This window comes from Carassius gibelio, chromosome B23, assembly GCF_023724105.1.
Source record: "Carassius gibelio isolate Cgi1373 ecotype wild population from Czech Republic chromosome B23, carGib1.2-hapl.c, whole genome shotgun sequence".
Taxonomy (NCBI): Eukaryota; Metazoa; Chordata; class Actinopteri; order Cypriniformes; family Cyprinidae; genus Carassius; species Carassius gibelio.
The window spans coordinates 19,535,903-19,556,776 of NC_068418.1; the positions used below are offsets into that span (position 1 = coordinate 19,535,903).

Genomic DNA, 20,874 nt, shown 5'->3' on the forward strand with positions numbered 1-20,874 from the left:
CCAGGAGGATAACAGATAAGGATGTGGGAACAGCTTTGTGCCCCTTGCTGGTGGCATGTGTCCAGACATTATATCAAAAGGAAGTACATAAACAACAATAGCAAAGATTTTGAATAAAAACAGACATAGGCCTACCTTAAGCGTGCGCAGCAGGTCTCCGGTAACGTCTGCGATCTCGCTGGCACTCTCTCTCCACTTACTGCAAGCTGAATTCTTAAACACGCCATTCTTGTGGAAGATTCTGGTGTAGTTTTTCAGAGCGAGAACAATTCTTGATTGACAAGTCTGAAATGCAAGACACATAGGGACACATTACAACATTTGATAAAGTAAACACTCTTCTGTGTAGACCTTAGTCAGGTTAGATGCCATACTGAATTTTATGTGGCTGTGAGGAATTCTATAACTACAATGGCTCACGCTGTCTAAAAGTAGAAAAAAAAATCTGTTTTCTCTTGAAAACTTAATTAGGTGAACAATTTGAATGTTTTTAAGTAGCAGTACAAATATTCTTATTCCTGTCAAAAATTAAATATGGCTTCACAGATAGCCTAACATAGCTGATCTACATGAGAAATGAGAAAATGGTTACTATAAAAATATGCATCTGAATTATTCCGTTATTTAGCCTACCTCTTTGTTGCTTTGGAGACTCAGTGGGTCACATGAGTCAATCGGTCTTATAGACACTGGAGGATCATCAATGATACTTGAAATTTTTGGAGACTCAACCTGCATTGAACATAAAATGCGTTATTGTTATTATAAAGAACTCAAGAAGGTGACTGAAAACAAAAAGAAATGAAGATAAGTTATTATAAAATTAATATATCATTCTTAATGTACGTACCGTGTTGTATAAATCTCTCGCCATTGCATTGAGTTTGATGGACAGCGCTTTACACTTGGAGAAGTTCACCTCAGCTAAGCGCGATGGGGCTCCTTTGGCGCATGCCAGCTCAGAAAACGCCACGCAAAATATCAATAAAAATGACGAAGCCATTCAAAATGTGCTGTAGAATCTGTTACAGTGTATCCTTTCTTCTGCAGTGCTTAGAAGGCAAATTGTTTGTAGTGGCTCTATCGCATCCTTTTTTGTACACGGCGGTGAGTCATTAGAATTTCCCCTGACAGGTAGGCAGGCCAGAGACTTAGAGAGCCTAATTAAGTAGTTACTTTGAGTTTCGATTTCATTAAAAAAAAATTATTGTTCTTCAAGATGCTCTACATAATACTTTATACCTTGATGAGATCAAATAATAATATACATATTTTTAATGAGTAGCTCCATGACCTTTAATAAATTTAATGTCTTTTAAACTGTTTAATCAGGGTGCTAAATCCTACTGCAGCTAATTATGGGGGCCAGTTGTGGTTTGGGGGTATTAAAGCAATAGTCTACCCCCCCCCCCCCCCCCCCCCCAAAAAAAAAAAAAGAAAGAAAATGATTTATGACTTTATTTTCTTCTGATAAAGATTTTTTTTTAGAAAAACAACCAATCTTTGTGTCCATACAACGCAAGTGGATATTCACCCAAAAGTTGACAATTAATAAATAAGTGATGGTTTATACTATTGGGAGAATTTTCATTTTTGGGAGAAGTATCCCTTTTAAGGTACCTATATATCCACAAATAACAAATGTATGTTATGGCCATGGGCCAAAAATAAATGTTGGATTATATCCAAACATATTATCTTAAATTTTTAACATTTTTAAATAATTGAATATACAAAAATTGAAATAACATTTAAATAAAATATTCAAATTAATTTTGATCATATTCAATTATATATATGTTTTACATTCCAATGCAATAAAGAAATTAATAAATACAAATGTACATACAAAAAGAGCATTGAGCAGCATCCCCTAACCCTAAACATACCCATTACAGAAAACCTGTTTGTTTTGTTACACATTCAGATAAACATCATATACTATTTTTAATAACTGTTTTTCCTCATGGGGACTGCAGGCCGGTCCCCACAATGTCAAAAATTTCAGGTTTCACGATCCTTGTGAAGACATTTGGTCCCCACAATGTAGCATAAACAAGTACACACACACACACATCTAGAATTTTTTGTTTGTGTGTGTACATTTTATATTTATATTTTACAATTTACATAAATTACGGTTTTTACATTTTTACATTTCATTTGTTTATTGTATTTCTGACACTAGTGTAGAATGTTTTTACTAATACTGATACTGATTGTGGTGTAAGGTCACATATGAGTGGAATTATCTTGAAAATATTCTAACAAATATTATTAGTTTGAAATTTAAAATAATTGCCATCAACCAGTCCACTGAGGTGCTGTACTGAAAGAGGGCACAACAAAAATGATAGAGGAAGTCTGATGATGTATGAGTAAACTTAATAAATAGACCCGATACTGACCCATGCTATTTGTTATATACATATGGCTGGTCTTCCTATTCACAAATGTTTCACCAATTCATTGACATTACTACATAACAAAACAATTCATCCATTATAACTGAAATGATAGAACTTCCAATGCTGTAACTCTAACCACATATCTTAGAATCCTGAATGAGATAGTTCCCTCATTTGAGAGTTTTTGTTTGTTTGTTTGTTTATTATGGGAGGAAGTGAGACTATGTCCACAAACTGTGCATACAGCAAACACAGAATTTCTTCTTTCCTGAAGACAGCTGTCTGCTTGTAGTGATGTAAACATGACTGATCCTATAAGTTCCTGTTGACTTTTTATAGCTTCTGATCATGTTTGTCATCAAACTGTCTTACCGTACAGACCGACTCATCAATAAATAGCCTAAACCTACCACATTTAAGCTTGGGAAACTTTTCCATACATTCATTTGACATGTCAGGGAAATGTTTAAGGTTTATGATTTGTTTGTGTTTTTATTTGACATATTTGAGACTGAGATGTATTAACAAGAGTATTTGTACTTTGGAGCCAACACATCATGCAAGTCACATAATTATATAATTTATGTTTTGAGATAGATAGATAGATAGATAGATAGATAGATAGATAGATAGATAGATAGATAGATAGATAGATAGATAGATAGATAGATAGATAGATAGATAGATAGATAATATTTTCATGTCAAACACTCTTAAAGCACCTATGATGATTCCGGATGCAGTTCGATCTAACCCGGAAGTGCGCGCTTGTTATTGTTTTGAAGGAAGCGAGTAGTACGAGCATATGGATCCGAGGATAACCGTATTTTAGAGGTATGGTTTTATCCCGTTAAATAATTACAATTCACAATTTAAGTCCCTTCCTGGTCGTCTGTTGAAATAACTTAATAAACGAAATGAAATACTGAGTATAGATGTCAGACGTGCCATGCACAGAAATGTAATAACTTTTCTCTTTTATTAGGATGTATTTTTGAACGCTTATTTTAAAAGATTACGTTATAACAATTATTTGAATGCAATGCGGGAGAATACCGGAAAACAGTCACACACTTTAATGTTATAACATCCCTTTTATCCACGAAGTGTGCAACAGTATTGCTCTACCCAGTGAACTGCCTACCTAGACAGCAGTTTTAGGAAGAATAGGTGCTTTATTCATAATGGGAATGTACCTGTTGAACTCGTGATGCCTAAAAATGCTGTCTAGTTAAGCAGCTAACTGGCTGTGTAAAAGCGGCACATACAGTAAGTGTACATGTCAACTGGATTTAATTGTCTAAATGGGTGCCTTACTTATTTCTCATAAGAAGAAAATTGTATTGGTTAATGTATGATGTTCATAAACTTTTGTGCCTTTCAAATGTCACAAAGCTGAAAGGTTTATAGTTTAGTTTAACCAGTACTAACTTTCTAACATTTTATTTTCTAAAATGGCATTTAATGCTAATATTTCTGGAAATATCCAGTTTGCAATAATCAATTTACTTGACAAACCTAGTAAATATTGGTACAAATTGGTAAAAATAAATAAATAATAAAATATTTTTAAATCTATGGTATGTTTTCATGGTAACATTTTACATGATCCATCTATCTTCAGGTCAAATCTTATGTCACTAAAATTATAGAACATTATAGGGAGAGAATAAATGAGAAAAAGAGAAACTTGGATATTAACATATTGCATTATTGCATTAAGAAAGAAGATGCAAATAATTATATATATATATATATATATATATATATATATAACATCAAACAAGCAAACATACTGTGTATATACACACACACATATACATATACAGTGCCCTCCATATGTATTGGAACAGGAAAGACAAAATTGCTTTCTCTGCTGTGGAGTCAAGACATTTACAAATGTGATTAAAAGATGAATATGTGACAAAACTACAGAATGACACATTTTATTATTCGGTCTTTCGACACACACATTTTACCAGATAAAAAGGACAGCACTTTTAGAGATCATCCCGCTATTTTATGTGAGCATAAGTATTGGAGCAGTTGAATTTAAGGCAGATGTAAAAGATTAAAAGCTAATATTTAGTTGCAGATCCCTTGAATGCAATCAGAGCAGTGAGTCTGCAACCCATAGACATCACCAGACTCTTGGTCTTATCCTTTGAAATGCTTTCCCCAGCCTTTAATTCAGCCAGTTCCAACTGTTGCTCATTTTGGAGAGTTTCTGTCTTTATTCTCCTCTTCAGATGGTGAAATTAATGTTCAATCAGATTTAAATCTGGAGACTGATTTGGGCAATCTAAGACTTTCCATTTCTTTGCCCTGATAAAGTCCTTGACTGAACTGGCAGGGTGTTTTGGGTCATTGTCCTGATCCAATATGAAGTGCTTTCTAATGAGTTTGGTGGCATTTTATTGAATATTGCTAGACAAGATGATTTTGTACCCTTCCAAATTCATTCTGCTACTGCATGTCCATGCCATGACACCTACATCATGCTTTACAGATGAGGCTGTATGCTTGGGATCATTTGCAGTTCCCTTTTTTCTCCACACTTTTGCTTTCCAATCACTTAGATAAAGGTCAATCTTTGTCTCCTCGGTTAATCAACTCAGTTCCAAAACTCTACTGGCTCACATTTGGGAAGAATCTTGCCTTTCTATTTTTGGTGCTGATCAGAGGTTTGCATCTTGCTGTGTAGCTTCTGTAATTCTCCTGCGGACTGTAGATTGACATGATTCATTTTCACAGTTTTTATGATTTGTCTGTCATTAATTACTGTTGTTTTTCTCAGCCGATCAGGTCATCGTTGGTTGCTGATGTCGCCGGTAGTTTCCAAACACTTGACTTCTCCATGCCCTTTGTTTTTCCTATAGTTCTAATTGACTTCTTCTTTACTTTTAGCATCCAAGCTGTTTGCTTTTCTTCCAGAGTTGGCTTCCTAGTCTTCATCCTGGTTTGTGTGTGTCATTATCGAATGCAAAAGCAATGGATATCTCTGATACGACACATTCCCTGATTTTAATATCTGAAGAATAAAAACAACAAGACACAGTTGAACACTTAGAAAGAGCTGTAAGGCAACTTATATTTGTTTGTTTTTAAGTGTTTTAAGAACAATACCTGTATTATATACACATAGAAAAACACAACACAACTATTTTTTTTTAAGTCATATATATTTTTAAGGGATACAAAAGGAACCCTTGACCCCTTTTCCTATCCTTCTAACCCAGCACCACCATCCTCATGATGAACTTTGAGGGTCTGGACCCGGGTTTGGGCGAGTACACGCCTGGCCTGCATGGCGGCCTGGAGCCCGGTCTGGACTCTTCAATGGACCCGCGGCTCGACCCATCATTGCTGCAGGGCGTGGACCTCGACCCTGACGCGCTGGCTGTTCCCGTCTCTGAATCCATGCACATATTGGAGGGCATGTACTCGGAGCTGCACAGCGTGGCTGCTGAAGTTGGGATCCCTGTGACAGCAACACATTTCGATCTGCAGGAAGAGCTGCTGTGGATGGGGAACCACCGGGTGAAGTGACACATTTATTGCTGCATTTACGCTAACAGTCAAAAGTTTGGAATAATAAAGTTTTATTCATGTTTTCAAAGAGGTCTCTTATGCTTACCAAGGCTGTGAAAAATACTTATATTGTGGAATATAACTACAATTTAAAATCGTTATAATTATTTTAAAATGTTAAGATTCTTATTCCTGTTTTAAAAGCTGAATTTTCAGCAGCCATTACTCTAGTGTCATGCTGATTTGGAACTTAATTTGTATTGGGGCTCAATTAATAATAATAGTTCTTCTTATTATTAATACTGCCACAGTTTGTTTTTGCTCTGTATTTTTGTGAAACAGTGATATATATTTTTTTGGATTCTTTGATTAATATAAAGTTCAAAAGAACTGTTTACTTGAAATATAAATATTTTTCAATATTATCTTTATCATATTTAATCAATCAAATGTGCTCTTGCTGAATAAAAATATTCTTTTGTTTTTTTGAGCAGCAAATTAGCGTATTAGAATGATTTCTAAAGGATCATGTGACACTGGAGTAATGGAGAATTAAGCTTTACCATCACAGAAATAAAGTGCACTTCAAAATGTATTCAAATAGAACACACTTATTTTAAATTGTAAATGAAGTTTTGACATTATTGTTAGCCTGTTGTGTCTGACTGAGTTATCTATTTCAATGTGCACAGGCATTTTAATTTCACTATTCATTTTAGTTTGAGGGAATAGTTATGCCCTTTTCAAAATATGTAATCACTGGGGTTCATCCTGAATAAAAACGTTTGGTGGATCCTCAAAGAGAATATAAAATTTTCTCCAATTTCAAAAACAGCATCTCATCACTAATCCAGATCGAAACTAAAGATGGTTCACTTGATTTCAAGTTCAATGGTTTTGGATTAGATGATGAATTAAAAAAATATATATTTAAACAAGTGTGATCTGGCAGATTGTATTTTGAGGAGAGTGTTGATAACTGGGCATTGACTACACAATGAAATACAAATGGGCAATAAAGCTAAGGCAGGAAGGGATGTTGAAGTACAGGAATTATTATTGTAAACATTTGACCAGCAGTGTAGCCTACATCATCTTCTCAAATAATATGCTGAGTTTGAAAAAAAAAATAAAAATCAGTGTACCTGGCAAGTGGTTTCACCAAAAAATCTGCATGATTGGTTTCTGTTGAAGTTGGGACATTTAAGGCTAAAGTTTAATCTCGTTCCAAAAATTCATCTGTGGTTTGGATAACCATCGTACGCATTATCTCTAATGTACTTCCACATCAAAGAAGTGACGTCACTTTATTCACAAGCATGAGTCGCATTTCTGACCTGGGTGTGTGTTTGTTCTTTCCTCTGTTTCAACAGGGACATGCAAGTTCCTTCTTTGGTACCACAATGGGCCGCTACTCCTCTTTCCAGGTGCACATGACCGATGATATTCGCCACATCCAGAGTATGGACACAGGGGTGCTGTTTCTGACCAAAAACAACCTCAAATGCCTCACGCGAGGAGGTTTAATTATGTTTGATTATACGTGAGTTGCACACCCACATATACTATAATGATTATTTGAAGATGTAAATGCAGGTATCATGTCCATACTAACACTCCTTTGTCTGAAGCCCTCAAAGCATAATGTCATGCTGAACACAGGCATGTCCTGCAAACACTGTAATAAAAGGTTTTATTTGCTTATGTATGCCTATGTGTGGGTGTTCATTCATTCATTCCTTCATTTTTATTAATTTTTTCAGAACAGAGGAGGGTGCTGACATGCACAGTTTGATTCTGACCGATAATAACACATTATTAATGGGGGGTCTGCAGAACTTTGTGACTGAATTGGACCTCACAACAGTACAGGAAACACAAAAAGTAGGACGATGCAACACTACTTCAGGAATTCTTTAAAACAAACTGTACCTGCTTTATATAGCATTTATTAATGAACATTTTAAAAATTCAAAATAAAACAACAAAGGTAAAAAATTAAATGTAAATTTTATAGTTCAGCTTTATCAAATTATAATTTCTTTCTTAATTTAATGATTTTTAAAGATGATTAAAATATGTAAATGATTGGAATTATTAAAAAAACTTGTGAAATGATTAATCGGATCCAAAATAAAATATTTAGTTTACATAATATATGTATGTGTGCTGTGTATTTTTATTATGTATATATAAATGCACACACATGCATGTATATATTTCACAAAAATAGGTTGTTTATATATTAAATATATGTATTTATAATATAAATTATAATAATATAAATATAAACGAGTCAATACATGTAAATATTTTCAAAATATGTACCGAACGTGCGTGTATTTATATATACTGTACATAATAAATATACACAGAACACGTTTACAGTATATAAACAAAAACTTTGATTTTGTATGCAATTAATAATTTTACAGCACTAATATATATAAGTATATATAGAAAAAAGTTTTCTTAATTTATTATCTTTATGTATGGCTTTTGTGGGATATATCTTAATGGGCATTTTACACTTATCTATAATAGATTAGAGGATTTTTCAGTATTAAAATAGTCCTGACATTTAATTTCCACTCTCACTCTAGTTCACTGTTGAGGTGCCTGGAGTCGCCATCATGAGACACTCCAACCGCTTCTTCTTTTGTGGTCACACATCTGGCAAGGTGAGTGAAGGAGTAAAGCAAAAATGGATGTGGAACAAATTGTTTCCTCCTTTTGCTTTTCCTACAGAATAGAGGGATGTTGTTTATGAAAAGTTTTGTTCTGAGTTAATGTGGGAACATGCTGCCTACACTTTAGCTGTAAGCACAGGTAGAATACACAGGGCTTTTTCACACATTCCTAATTTTCTCTCAGACCATTTAGTAGTTGGAATTTTCAGCTTGTCCACAATATTAAGTGGAAGAGCATGGATCCAACTGTCTCACCATAACAACTTATATGGTGGTTCATATACCATATACAGCCTATAAAATAGATAATTAATCTTATTTTCTGGCACATATTTATGGATAATGAGATAATTTTTCAAATGCATTCATCTATCTCTGCAGTATGTAGTTAAATACATAGTAATCATTATTCATTTGATCTCTTCACTGTCATTTGTGTCAATTATTTGTCATAGGTTTCTCTGCGTGATCTACGAACATTTAAAATGGAGTACGAGTTTGACGCGTTCTCTGGCAGTCTGTCTGATTTCGACGTAAACGGTAACCTGTTGGCAGCGTGTGGCTTCTCAAGCCGTGGCCTGAATGGAATGTCATGTGACCGGTTCCTCATGGTGTACGATCTGCGCATGATGAGGGCCATCACCCCACTGCAGGTCCACGTGGATCCCCTTTTCCTCCGCTTCATCCCCACATACACCTCCCGCCTGGCTATCATCTCACAGACAGGTATGATGCATGGACGTGTCACGAAGGTGGTAGTACTGGTGGCTTTTACCTAACTTTCTATATATATACATATTCATGTTCATTAAAAGGAGAACTTTAATGGTAATTCACAGAATAAAATACTATGAAAAATACACGGGATGGTATTGGTGTGGTTGCCACACCCAGGTGCAAACTGCCAACTGTCCCTGATCTGTTGAAGAAATGTTGGGGGATTTTTGTTTGTAACTTGCAAAGTATTTTAATCATCCAGTAGTGTTCTTCTTTGGATAACCATTGTTGTTCCCAGCCTCACGTTTAATCTACTTCTTTTCTTCTGAAGAATACTAATGTTATTGCAGTTTTTCAGCATTCAAAAGTCCCACCTTACTTTCGTTTCCTCCTTGGTGGTTGTCATGAGTTTCAGTCGGAGGGTCACATGAACTAATCATGCTGCACATTATCGAAATTAATTATTTATTAATTCTGTTGTAAATAAAAAATAAAAAGATTGCAAATTAACTTAAAAATGTACATTCTAAAAATAAAAAATAAAAATTGGTTGAAAAAGCCTCTTGCTCTTGAGTTAGAAGTTGAATCAGGCGTCTGATTTGAATTAAGCACTGTTACTGTTATTTTTTGGTTGTTGTTTTTTTTGGGGGGTTTTTTCATATGCATATCTACAACATAACTTTGCTAATTAGTTATAGTAAAAAAAAAAAATCTAACATTTTACAAAAATATTTGTGATCATTTTTTTTGTCACTGAGATCCTGTTGTGTGGGTCTGTGTCTTTGTGTCTCTAGGTCAATGTCAGTTCTGCGAGCCCACCGGCCTGGCCAATCTGGCTGATATCTTCCACGTCAACACTGTGGGGCAGCTGCTGATGAGCTTTGAAGTGTCCTCCAGCAAACAGGCGCTCTCCTTTGGGGACTCTGGTGGCTGTGTGCACCTGTGGTCCAGCGCCCCAGAGGTGTCCTTTAACAGTTACTCCAGGGAGACTGAGTTAGCTCTGCCCTGCCTGGTGGACTCTCTGCCCCAGCTGGACTGGAACCATGAGCTCATGCCTCTGTCTCTTCTACCCATGTCCCTCACCAGCACAGAGCCCCTGCTCTCTGATTGGCCCACCTCCTTTATCATGCCCAGCCCCAGGTATGACTACACCTCGTATATACACTAGGGTCAGTAAGATATTTTAATACTTTTTAAAGGAGTCTCACAAAAGCTGCATTTATTTGATCAAAATAAACTAAAACCATAATATTGTGAAATATTTTTACAATTACTGTTTTTCATTTTAATATAGTTTAATCCTGTAATGGCAAAGCTGAAAATTTCTGCATTTTCTGCATTCTGTCATTTTTGATCAATTGAATGCATCATGCATCATTCTGACATCAAGCTTTTGAACAACTGTACATGTCAATATTTTAAAATAATTAGTAAAAGATGTAGTGCTTGAAGATACATTGAGATACAAGTGCTATTTTTCTTTTATATATTATTACATTTATTTTGTTGTACACCTATTTATTTAGGTTTTGTTCATAGCGAATGTAAACTCAGGCCACATTTTTAATTCAATTATGTCCAAACATTATACACTTTTTTTACATTGGAAATCCAACCACATTTTGAGTCAAAAAGAGAGAGAAAAATGGCAGTATTCAAATATTTGTTCTGGAAATTTAGTAGGTCATTTGGGTATTCTATGCACTCATACATACATACATTTGCATATTTTGCTGAAAATCATGGAGTATTAGGGTAGTATGTATTCTGCACGTCCCCTGTACTGTATTTGAGTGTTATTGTGTAATACTGCCCCCTGCAGTATGTCTCAGGCAAGGTCATGATCCATTCTCATAGACCTGGATCTATTAAATTTGAGCAAAAAAATATTTGGTAGCACTGACTTTTTTATATAAAAAATATGTTATATAAATTCCCTTAACAAATGACATATTATATGGAGATTAGTTAATGTAAAAGTGCTCTTTTCACTATCAGACGGGCTCCTCCAGTAGATCCAGAGATTCTCAGGACTATGAAAACCGTGGGCTTTATTGGATACGCCCCCAATCCTAGAACCCGTCCCAGAAACCAGGTAAACTCGACAGATTTCAATGGTTTCAGCCATCAGTAAATGTGTAAAAATACTAGACAACTTTCAAGACAAAGACTTTCCATACGCTGTAAGAGGGAAGTCCTATCTTACAGTAACGTAGCTGATCTAGTATCTCTGGTATGTTTTTTGACAATGTGTCAATCATTTCAGTGCAGCTATGATGTCCAACCAGTAATTTCTTTATGCTTTTAATCTGTTTTTGCCAGGTTCCTTATAAGATTAAAGACACTGAGCTTGAGTATGACAGCTATAATCAGGTCCCGGAATCTCCTATTGGTCGAGATGAGGAGCCGCATCTTTACATGGTTCCAAAGAAATACAGGAAGGTAGTGATCAGCCATTGTTGTGCATAATCCTATGATCTTTGGTGATAATTATGTACTACTCAAGCTATTTTGTCTATTACAAATGTTGGCACACAGGTTCTTTTTAGATGAGATGATGTTAAAAGTATTGTTTTGAGAACAAAATATTGTTTGCTTGCAATTGAAGACAGCTGAGATACTGGGTTCTGATTATGTGGCACGTGTTTATTTCAGGTCACCATTAAATATTCCAAACTGGGACTGGAAGACTTTGATTTTAAGCATTATAACCGGACTTTGTTTGCTGGTTTGGAGCCTCACATACCCAACGCTTACTGCAACTGCATGATCCAGGTGAAAATACACACACATACCATTTTTACTGCAGTTTTATACTGAATATATTATGTATAATAATATTACATTTATTAGATGGTGACATATTTATTCTGATTCATAATTATACACATTAAAATGTAATTGCCTGATATTTGCCTCGGGAATCTGCAAAAAATCCCAAATGTCACCATGCCGATTCCTCTAAATAGTCCTTGGAATTTTTTACGCTCTCTACGGAATTTTGGGAATGCACAACTTTCACTTTGGATGTTCCATTTCTCTGGAATTGTGTTAATTCTGTGTGTGCTGTGGCAGGTGCTGTACTTCCTGGAGCCAGTCAGGTGCCTGGTACAGAATCATTTGTGTCAGAAGGAGTTCTGTTTGGCCTGTGAGCTGGGATTCCTTTTTCACATGCTGGACTTGAGTAGAGGAGACCCCTGCCAGGTTCACTAACACTTTCAGTTCACCCAGAATTCATCCCCAGCTGAGCTGTCAGCCATGCATTGCATATGCAAATAGACTACGCTCTTGTTTGTTTTCTTAACAGGCCAGTAATTTTCTCCGAGCTTTCCGGACAATCCCGGAGGCGTCTGCTTTAGGTTTGATCCTGGCTGACTCTGATGAGCAAACAGGGAAAGCCCGCCTAGGCCGTCTCATCCAGAGCTGGAACCGTTTCATTCTTGCACAGCTGCACCAGGAAACACTGGAGCAGGAAGGGCCCCAGGCATACCGAGGAGCCAGCAGCAGGTGTGGAGCATCATTCTTCAATTCAGTGCAATCATTTACACGAGAACAAGTTGAGAACAATTTCGATTTTGTCTCCACGGCAGCACGCTGGGTTCCTCGGGGGAGTCTGTGATTGGCCGGTTGTTTGGCTGTGAAGTGGAGAACAGCAGTTTGTGTCGCTGTGGAAAGGAGACGGTTCGCTCCTCCTTGACTCTGCTGTTTACCATGCACTACCCTGAGCAGAGCTCTCCAGGTCAGAACCACCAAACATTCACACACGAATACATCTTTCTTCTTTTATGAACTTGGTAAATTCATTAAATGATCTCTTTGATTTTTGACAGATAAGACGATAGAGGAATATGACTTTGCAGAAATCCTAAAGAAGAGTATATGTCTGGAGCAAAGCACACAGGCCTGGTGTGACAACTGTGAGAAATACCAGCCAACAGTAAATTCTTACATGCTTATGTATCTATATGTTCAAAATGCTAAAAAAAAATATAGGGGTCAGATTTTTATTTTGAAAGAAATTAATACTTTTTTCAGCCAGGATGCATTCAGTCAAAGGCTATTTCTTTCTTTCTTTCTAATTTATTTCTACAGCAGAAATTAATACAACCATTGTTGCCCAAAGATATGTTTTTAATAGTGATTTAAAATCAAATAAAGGCTGTTTACACTGAATTTTTAACATTGATAATAATAATAGGAATTCATTGAATACCAAAACAGTGTATTGGAATGATTTCTGAAGGATCATGTGATACTGACTTTTATCATGTATCAAAATAAAAAAAAAATGTTTAATAAAAATAAATGTTAATAATATTTCACAATATTACCGGTGTTACCTAATTATTTATGAAGTAAATGCTGCATTGGTGAGCAGAAGAGAAATACTTTAAAAACTTGTTTCAAAAATCTTACCAACCAGAAGTGTAGAAGCACAAAAATACTAAATATTTCTGTATGTTTAGGTGCAGACCAGGAACATTCGCTGTCTGCCTGATGTTCTGGTGATCAACTGTGAGGTGAACAGCGCTAAGGAGGCAGAGTTCTGGAAAGCACAGACTGAGGTTAGACCCATATCCCCTCTTGTTGCCAGATTATATAGTCATGCATTTACAGAATTCAGCCATGAATCCACCCCTAAATATCCTCTAATGCTTTACACAGCCATTGGATTCATTAAAGACGGCTTTGTTATATGATATTTTTCTGTCATATGACAGTGAGATATGTCAATGGTGTATTAGCTGTTCATTCAGCTGATCTATATGCTACTGGTGTGTGACACTCTAGGCACACTGATTTATTTACATTTTCCATTCATTTATTTGTATTTTTGTTCACAGTATGCGTACAACAAAGCTCTAAAGAAAGAAGCAGCCGAACCTCCCAAACCCAAAGAGCCTTTACCGACAGAATGGTGTTTAGAGTAAGTGGGCTGATTGTCGAAATGCATCTGTCTATATGTTTTCTTTATTTAATATAATAATATACATATATAAGGGAAGAGCTGTGCAGCGTGGAGGGCTTGACCTTTGACACTCAAGCGGAGGACATGAGGCACGTGTGGATCCCTCTCAGTCTGAAGATGTGCATCAGTAAGACTCAGGGCCTGGAGGTCAGCAGCCTGTCTGAGGGAGAGGAGGTGAGGACACATTTTCACTGTTTCAGAGGGTGAACTTCATTAAATAATAACCACATCAAGATTTGTCATACTTGGGAAAGATGACCTTGCTCAAATTAAATGTGTCTTGTTTCTTCTCTTAGCTGACTGAAAGTGAAGAGGCAGAAGGAGCGTCTGTCTATGACCTGGTCGTCACTGTATCTCATATCCAGGATGCTCGGACCGGAGGAAACCTGGTAGTGCATATCAAAGTGGGCGAGACCTACCATCAAAGGAAAGAGGTATGAGCGAATCTTTAAAGTACTTTCTAGATTTTTGATAATATGTTGGACATAAGTGACACACTGTGTTTTCTGTCTTGCTTTCAGGGAGTAACACACCAACAGTGGTATCTGTTCAATGATTTTCTGATTGAGCCCATTGATAAGGTAAAAATGGCATACATCAGGAAAATTCTAACTTTTCCTATTATGAAGAGACCCCATGTGTACCCCATATGTGTTGCAATATGTCTCTGTTAGGCAGAATCAGCTCAGTTTGATATGAACTGGAAGGTTCCTGCTGTACTTTACTACGTCAAGAGGAACTCCCATCCCAAGTATGATTTGCGAAGTATGTGATCATTTATTTTTTTATTCTTTTTATTTTATTTTAACAGAGATGCATTAAATTGATTAAAATCAGAATAAATTGATTTGTTACAGAAAAAAAAGCTTTTCTTTTGAACTCTATTTATCAAATAATTAGGGCCGGGACTTTAACGCGTTAATTGAGATTAATTAATTACAAAAAAATAACACGTTAACTAAGATTAATTCATTACAGAAAAAAAATTCCCGCATTTTTAATAACTTATTTTTGCACCGCGGAACGTTTCTCACTGGATGAGTTTCGGCGGACCGATTATACTGGAGCACCAACTAGCGTTCGCATATCACTGCAGCACATCGAGCCTCAAGTATCACCTCAACGCAAAACATATAGCAGCTAGCGTGGACTTTACACTTTATGTTGAACTATGTATTATTTTGTTGGTGCAACAGTTTATGTTGAACTCTTTATTGTTTTGGCCAAGGTTATTGAGAGTTGGACTTAGTATGTTATGGCCTCTTAAGCAACAGAGAGATGTTTTCTAATAGTCAGTGTTTCCAGTGTTCTGAATGTAATTGACAGTATTGTGTTTTACCTAAAAAACACTTTACAGTAGGTTCCAGCACCTATAAGCTTCCTGAATTTCTGAAATGTACTATTTCTAAATTGTTTCCAAATATGCTATTGCTACACTTAATGGCAAAAATTGCACTGGTCTGCTAGACTTGGTTGAACAAAAATAAACAATATTTTGTTACTTAAGCTTATGTATTCAGTCATTATTCAATGGTATAATATTAATCCATGTGAAAAAAATTACTTCTCACTGTTATCAAGTCAAATATTTATATGCGATTAAAACGTGATTAATTTCGATTAATTAATTACAAAGCCTCTAATTAATTAGATTAATTTTTTTAATCGAGTACCGGCCCTACAAATAATATTTGAAAGAAAAAAAACATACCATGATTTCCACAAGAATATCAAGCAGCAAAACTATTTTCAACACTGAAAATGTTAAGAAATGTTTCTTGAGCATCAAATTAGCATATTAGAATGCTTTCTTGTAAAATTGTAATAATATTTCACAACATTACTGTAATTTTGATCAAAGAAATGCAGCCTTGATGAGCATTATTATTCCTGCATCTTCTCCATTTCCTCCTAGTTAAGAACCCTATTGATGCCAGCGTTCTGCTGACCGAAGCCTCGCTGGCACGGAAACAGAGGAAGAGTCACGCCACCTTCATACCTCTAATGGTGAGCGAGATGCCGCAGGCTGCAGACCTTGTTGGATTGGATGCAGAATTTGTCACGCTCAACCAGGTCAGTGGGAAACACTTTAATGTTCTACAATTACTGCCATTTTTTTTTCTCCTACCCACCTTTGAAGCATACTTTAATGAATTGTAATAGTTTAAAGTCTGTCAGAACTCTTTAGTCTTCTGTTGACTTTTATAGAAAGATTTTTAATAAAGTAAGGCCAGATTTCGTTTTAGAATTGTTATCTAAGCTCAAATTGAAAAACTTAATTTAACTAAACTAACCTCGTTCTCGCCGTGAATATAGCAGAGGTAGCTTGCATGGTGTTAGAATCTAAACAAATATTGAATGCTTTTGTGTGTTGCTGCTTGAACAGGAAGAGGCAGAACTGCGCAGTGATGGGACCAAGTCCACCATTAAACCCAGTCAGATGTCTGTTGCTCGTATCACATGCGTGAGAGGCCAGGGACCCAATGAGGGAGTGCCGTTCATTGATGATTACATATCAACACAGGAACAGGTCATAAATCACTCAAATTGTTCTAAATGTAACTTACATAATAGGGAAAATACCTTTTGTAATTTTCAGGACCTTTTAATGACCTCATAAAGTGAGAACTACAGTTTTGTGCCTTGTCAGGTGAGATGTGTTATTTGTTAGTGTCACTTGTGAAAGTGAATCTATTTGAGTCATTTAACTGTAAGGTGAATCACAGGGAATAACTATTACTGTACTAGTGATTTCCATACTTTGTGTTTTTGTCAAAATGTTGGGGAAAACCTTTCTGCTTCTTATTAATTTAACCTCTTTGGATGTGCAGGTGGTGGACTACCTGACCCAGTATTCTGGTATCAAACCTGGAGACCTGGATGCAAAGATTTCCTCCAAACATTTGACTACTCTGAAATCCACATATTTGAAATTGCGATTTCTTATTGACACCGGCGTTCGCTTTGTCGGCCACGGGTTACAGAAAGATTTTCGGGTCATAAACCTGATGGTGAGTTGGACTTTTGTGAGTTAATGTTTTATTTAGCTATTGCTGAAGTGTTTAAATTGTAACCCCTCACATTTTTAGGTTCCAAAAGAACAGGTGATTGACACCGTCTACCTCTTCCACATGCCTAGGAAACGAATGATTTCTCTGCGTTTCCTTGCATGGTACTTTCTCGGTAGGTTTCTTGCATAAGGGTCATTCCGTGTCAAATCAACCAAATTTCAAAAACTTCCCCGGCTCAAATTTGTGATTTGTGAAAAAAAAAAAAAAAAATTCTGAAGAGAGACAGACATGTATAGCGATGAAAGCCAAAATATTTAATGACATGGGTGAATTTTTACTGAGTAGTCCACTATTTTGTAGAGGGGGGTCAAAATGGCAAACTTCACCAGAGATTCAGAGCCAAGTTACAAGAGGGTCAAAATGACTTCAGAAAGATCGCAGCATCATAATGTTATTTTTACACACAGATTGGTAAGTCTGTTAGTAAAATCTTTGTTGCATTATGTGCCAAATGGTGACCTTTAAAAACTTTTTAAGACCCAATATCTAAAAGGGCATCAATATATATTTAATACATCTTGAGTTACAGTTACCTGCAAACTTTGGATAAAAAAAACTTTAAAAGTGCCGTTTCCCCATTTTTTAATGGTCACCATTGGCACATAATGAAACAAAGACAGCTAAAGTCTACAGATTTTACTAACAGACCTAACAATCTGTGTGTAAAAATAACATTATGATGCTGCCATCTTTCTGAAGTCATTTTGACCCTCTTGTAACTTGGCTCTGAATTTCTGGTGAAGTTTGCCATTTTGACTCCCCTCTACAAAATAGTGCACTACTCTGTAAATATTCATCCATGATATTTAATATTTTGACTTTCATCAATATACATGTATGTATGTCTTCTGAATAAATATTAGCGAAATCAAAAATTTGAGCCAGGGACCTCTGGTTGTGTTGACACGCTATGACCCAGAAACTTTACCTTATCTCTTGACCTCATAAGTCATTTTCTATATATCAGTGTTTTATGGCTAATGGAACATTTGTTCAGATCTGAACATTCAGAGCGAAACTCATGACAGTATCGAAGATGCACGGACTGCCCTACAGTTGTACAGGAAGTACTTAGAGCTGAGTCATAACGGAGGACAAGAAGAGTTCCGGAAGGTTCTCAAGGCTCTCTATGAGAAAGGACGCAAGCTAGACTGGAAAGTGCCGGACATTGACTCTGCAGATGGTCAAGGTAGCCCAAAAAATACGAATCACTGAAAAGGCAGTGAGATTATTTTATGTAATATATATTGGTGTTTATGTCTGTATATAAAATGTATTAAATAAGTAATAATACAGTATTTTTAGTTGTTGTTGTTGTTGTTTTTTAAGTTATGCAACACATTCACAATTGAGCGATATAGGTTTGTCAATTGTCATATAATGAAATGCACACTCATTTTATATAATATTAGCCATAAACAAGACTGTTAATAGATCGGTTGAAAATGTACTTACTCTCAGGCCATCCGAGATGTAGATGAGTTTGTTTCTTCATCAGAAAAGGTTTGCATAAAGTTTAGCATCGCATCACTTGCTGAATCATCTGCAGTGAATGGGTGCCGTCAGAATGAGTTCCAACAGTGGATAAAAACATCACAATAATCCACAAGTGATCCATACGACTCCAGTCCATCAAACTCCTCTTGGATGGCCTCAGGGTGATTCAATAATTTTTGTTTTGAAGAATTTACGATGCTCTTATCTCTTTGCAGGTACAGCCGTGTTTCCCTCTGTGATGGGGTTATGATTTGACCTGTGCTGGTTATATTCCTGCCAAACAGATGCCAGCTCAGCAGTCATTTATTGCACAGCCTTTTAGTTCTCCTCTAACAGCTCTTGAGCCAAATGACACCTCTTAATAAGTATGTGTCATTATCTGTAGATGGCCAATCTGAAATAAGGCTTGTTATTCTGTGTTAGAAATGTCTGTATTGTTATGAAGAAAAAAAAAACGGTTGGAATCAAAGCAAATCTTAAAACATTTCATCATGTCAGGGTTTTCTCCTCTGCTTTGAGTAGCCTGTAAGTGGTATTAAGAAGAAAGGAACAAGAAAAAAAAAAGTTGAAACTCATTAACCAAGTGTTTGTTTGCGCGTGACACCACGGTGGCTTTTTCACCAAGGTATTTATGTTGGGTCAAAAACTGCACTTATACAGAACATGAATTACTGCACAGAGAATATTACTTGAGCAGTCAATGGATTTACAGTGTTATTTTCTATATTGTAACGATGTACACTTTCATAATTTGGCAGCTGAATAAAGGCTTTTGGATAAACCTTTTAGTCTATTTTAAAGCTCATTTCAACTGGGTGGATTATTTCAGCAAATTCAATAGCATCAGGGAAAATGTTGTTTGAAAATACTGAGAACTAGTGTAGTCTCAAAGTAAAAAGAAAGTTCACTCTTTATGTAAGGTATATTCTCAAAGTCTCAGATATGCCACTGAAACTTTTAAACAATAAAATGCAATTTTAAGAGAACATTATAGAAACAACAAGCATGCATTTAATAAAAACAAATCATAAAAATGAATAAAAATTCATATATGTAATTCATACATTTTCTGGTTATACTCTGCCTTTAGCTGGATATCTCTCTTGTGTACCACATATTTGATGAAAAGTGATATTGATATTTGATTTAGGAGTGAATCATTCTCTTGATTTTGCTCTTCTCCAATGAAAGTCAAACTCGGACAACTTCTAAATGAAATGATCTAAATTCCTTTTTTTTTTTTTTAAGCAGCAGAAAAACTTTTGATGTTTTAGTAAACATTTATTATAAGTAAAATTTTTACGATATACATGATGTATTATTTCTTTACTTGCAAGTATAACTCTCTCGGTCTAAAGCAAACATTTATCCAGTTTGTTGTAATCTGTATAATCTTTGCTAGCAACATGTATTTTACTAGTCTGTACTTTTCCATATAATGCTAGCAAACATTGCACATTACAGCAAAATATAGTTCTCTGTTTACTTAAAAGCTATTGTATATTTTACTGAACCTTTTTAAGTGTATTTCTAGAATAAGGACTATTATTTTCTGAGCATGAAAATATCAACACCATTATTTCTACTCAAAAGTACTGAGTTTGTTGTTAGGAGTTTTATAACAGGGTGAAAACTAGATGTTAGGAATGCATATATTATTATAAAGACAACAATATGCATGTACTGTAACTTAGCTTTCAAATTCTTTGTTTAATGTAATAATTTTGTATATATAAATTCCACTGAAAAAGTGACAGCTCTGTTTTATTTTGTTAAATAAATGCTACATTTACAGTAAACATTATGAATTTAATTCATTAATAACTCTCTCTCTCTCTCTCTCTCTCTCTCTCTCTCTCTCTCTCTCTCTCTCTCTATATATATATATGTGTGTGTGTGTGTGTGTTAAAATATGTGTTTAAAGTAACATTATACAATTTAAAACTTGGATATTTTGATATATTATTTTAGGTTATATCATAATTATTATA

General features: G+C 35.5%; 1 protein-coding gene across 6 annotated transcripts; it reads left to right on the top strand.

The window, feature by feature from the left end:
• Window positions 1–3,141: 3,141 nt before the first annotated feature.
• Window positions 3,142–19,664, top strand: pan2 (poly(A) specific ribonuclease subunit PAN2). 6 transcript variants are annotated; one of them, XM_052594569.1, is made up of 28 exons: window positions 3,184–3,242; window positions 5,206–5,239; window positions 5,316–5,486; window positions 5,648–5,948; window positions 7,313–7,482; window positions 7,703–7,823; window positions 8,543–8,620; window positions 9,085–9,355; window positions 10,141–10,486; window positions 11,345–11,441; window positions 11,669–11,788; window positions 12,002–12,121; window positions 12,422–12,550; window positions 12,654–12,852; window positions 12,933–13,085; window positions 13,177–13,283; window positions 13,813–13,911; window positions 14,191–14,273; window positions 14,348–14,489; window positions 14,612–14,749; window positions 14,837–14,896; window positions 14,990–15,080; window positions 16,231–16,388; window positions 16,702–16,845; window positions 17,147–17,326; window positions 17,405–17,498; window positions 18,384–18,575; window positions 19,099–19,664. In XM_052594569.1, the coding sequence occupies exons 4-28, from the start codon at window positions 5,661–5,663 to the stop codon at window positions 19,131–19,133; spliced, it is 3,615 nt and encodes a 1,204-aa protein (XP_052450529.1). In that variant the 5' UTR covers window positions 3,184–3,242; window positions 5,206–5,239; window positions 5,316–5,486; window positions 5,648–5,660; the 3' UTR covers window positions 19,134–19,664. The 6 variants fall into 6 exon arrangements, with proteins under 6 accessions (XP_052450531.1, XP_052450528.1, XP_052450530.1 ...); XM_052594568.1 differs by lacking the exon at window positions 5,206–5,239 and having other exon boundaries at window positions 3,148–3,242; XM_052594570.1 differs by lacking the exon at window positions 5,206–5,239 and having other exon boundaries at window positions 3,162–3,242; window positions 5,343–5,486.
• The last annotated feature ends 1,210 nt before the right edge of the window (window positions 19,665–20,874 follow it).

Bases quoted from the DNA above. Each gene is read 5' to 3' on its own strand.
- pan2 (XM_052594571.1), top strand. From the start codon at position 5,661: ATGATGAACTTTGAGGGTCTGGACCCGGGTTTGGGCGAGTACACGCCT. The intron at 13,912-14,190 runs GTTAGACCCATA...TTTTGTTCACAG, and splicing joins TCTGGAAAGCACAGACTGAG to TATGCGTACAACAAAGCTCT. The intron at 18,576-19,098 runs GTAGCCCAAAAA...ATCTCTTTGCAG, and splicing joins TGACTCTGCAGATGGTCAAG to GTACAGCCGTGTTTCCCTCT.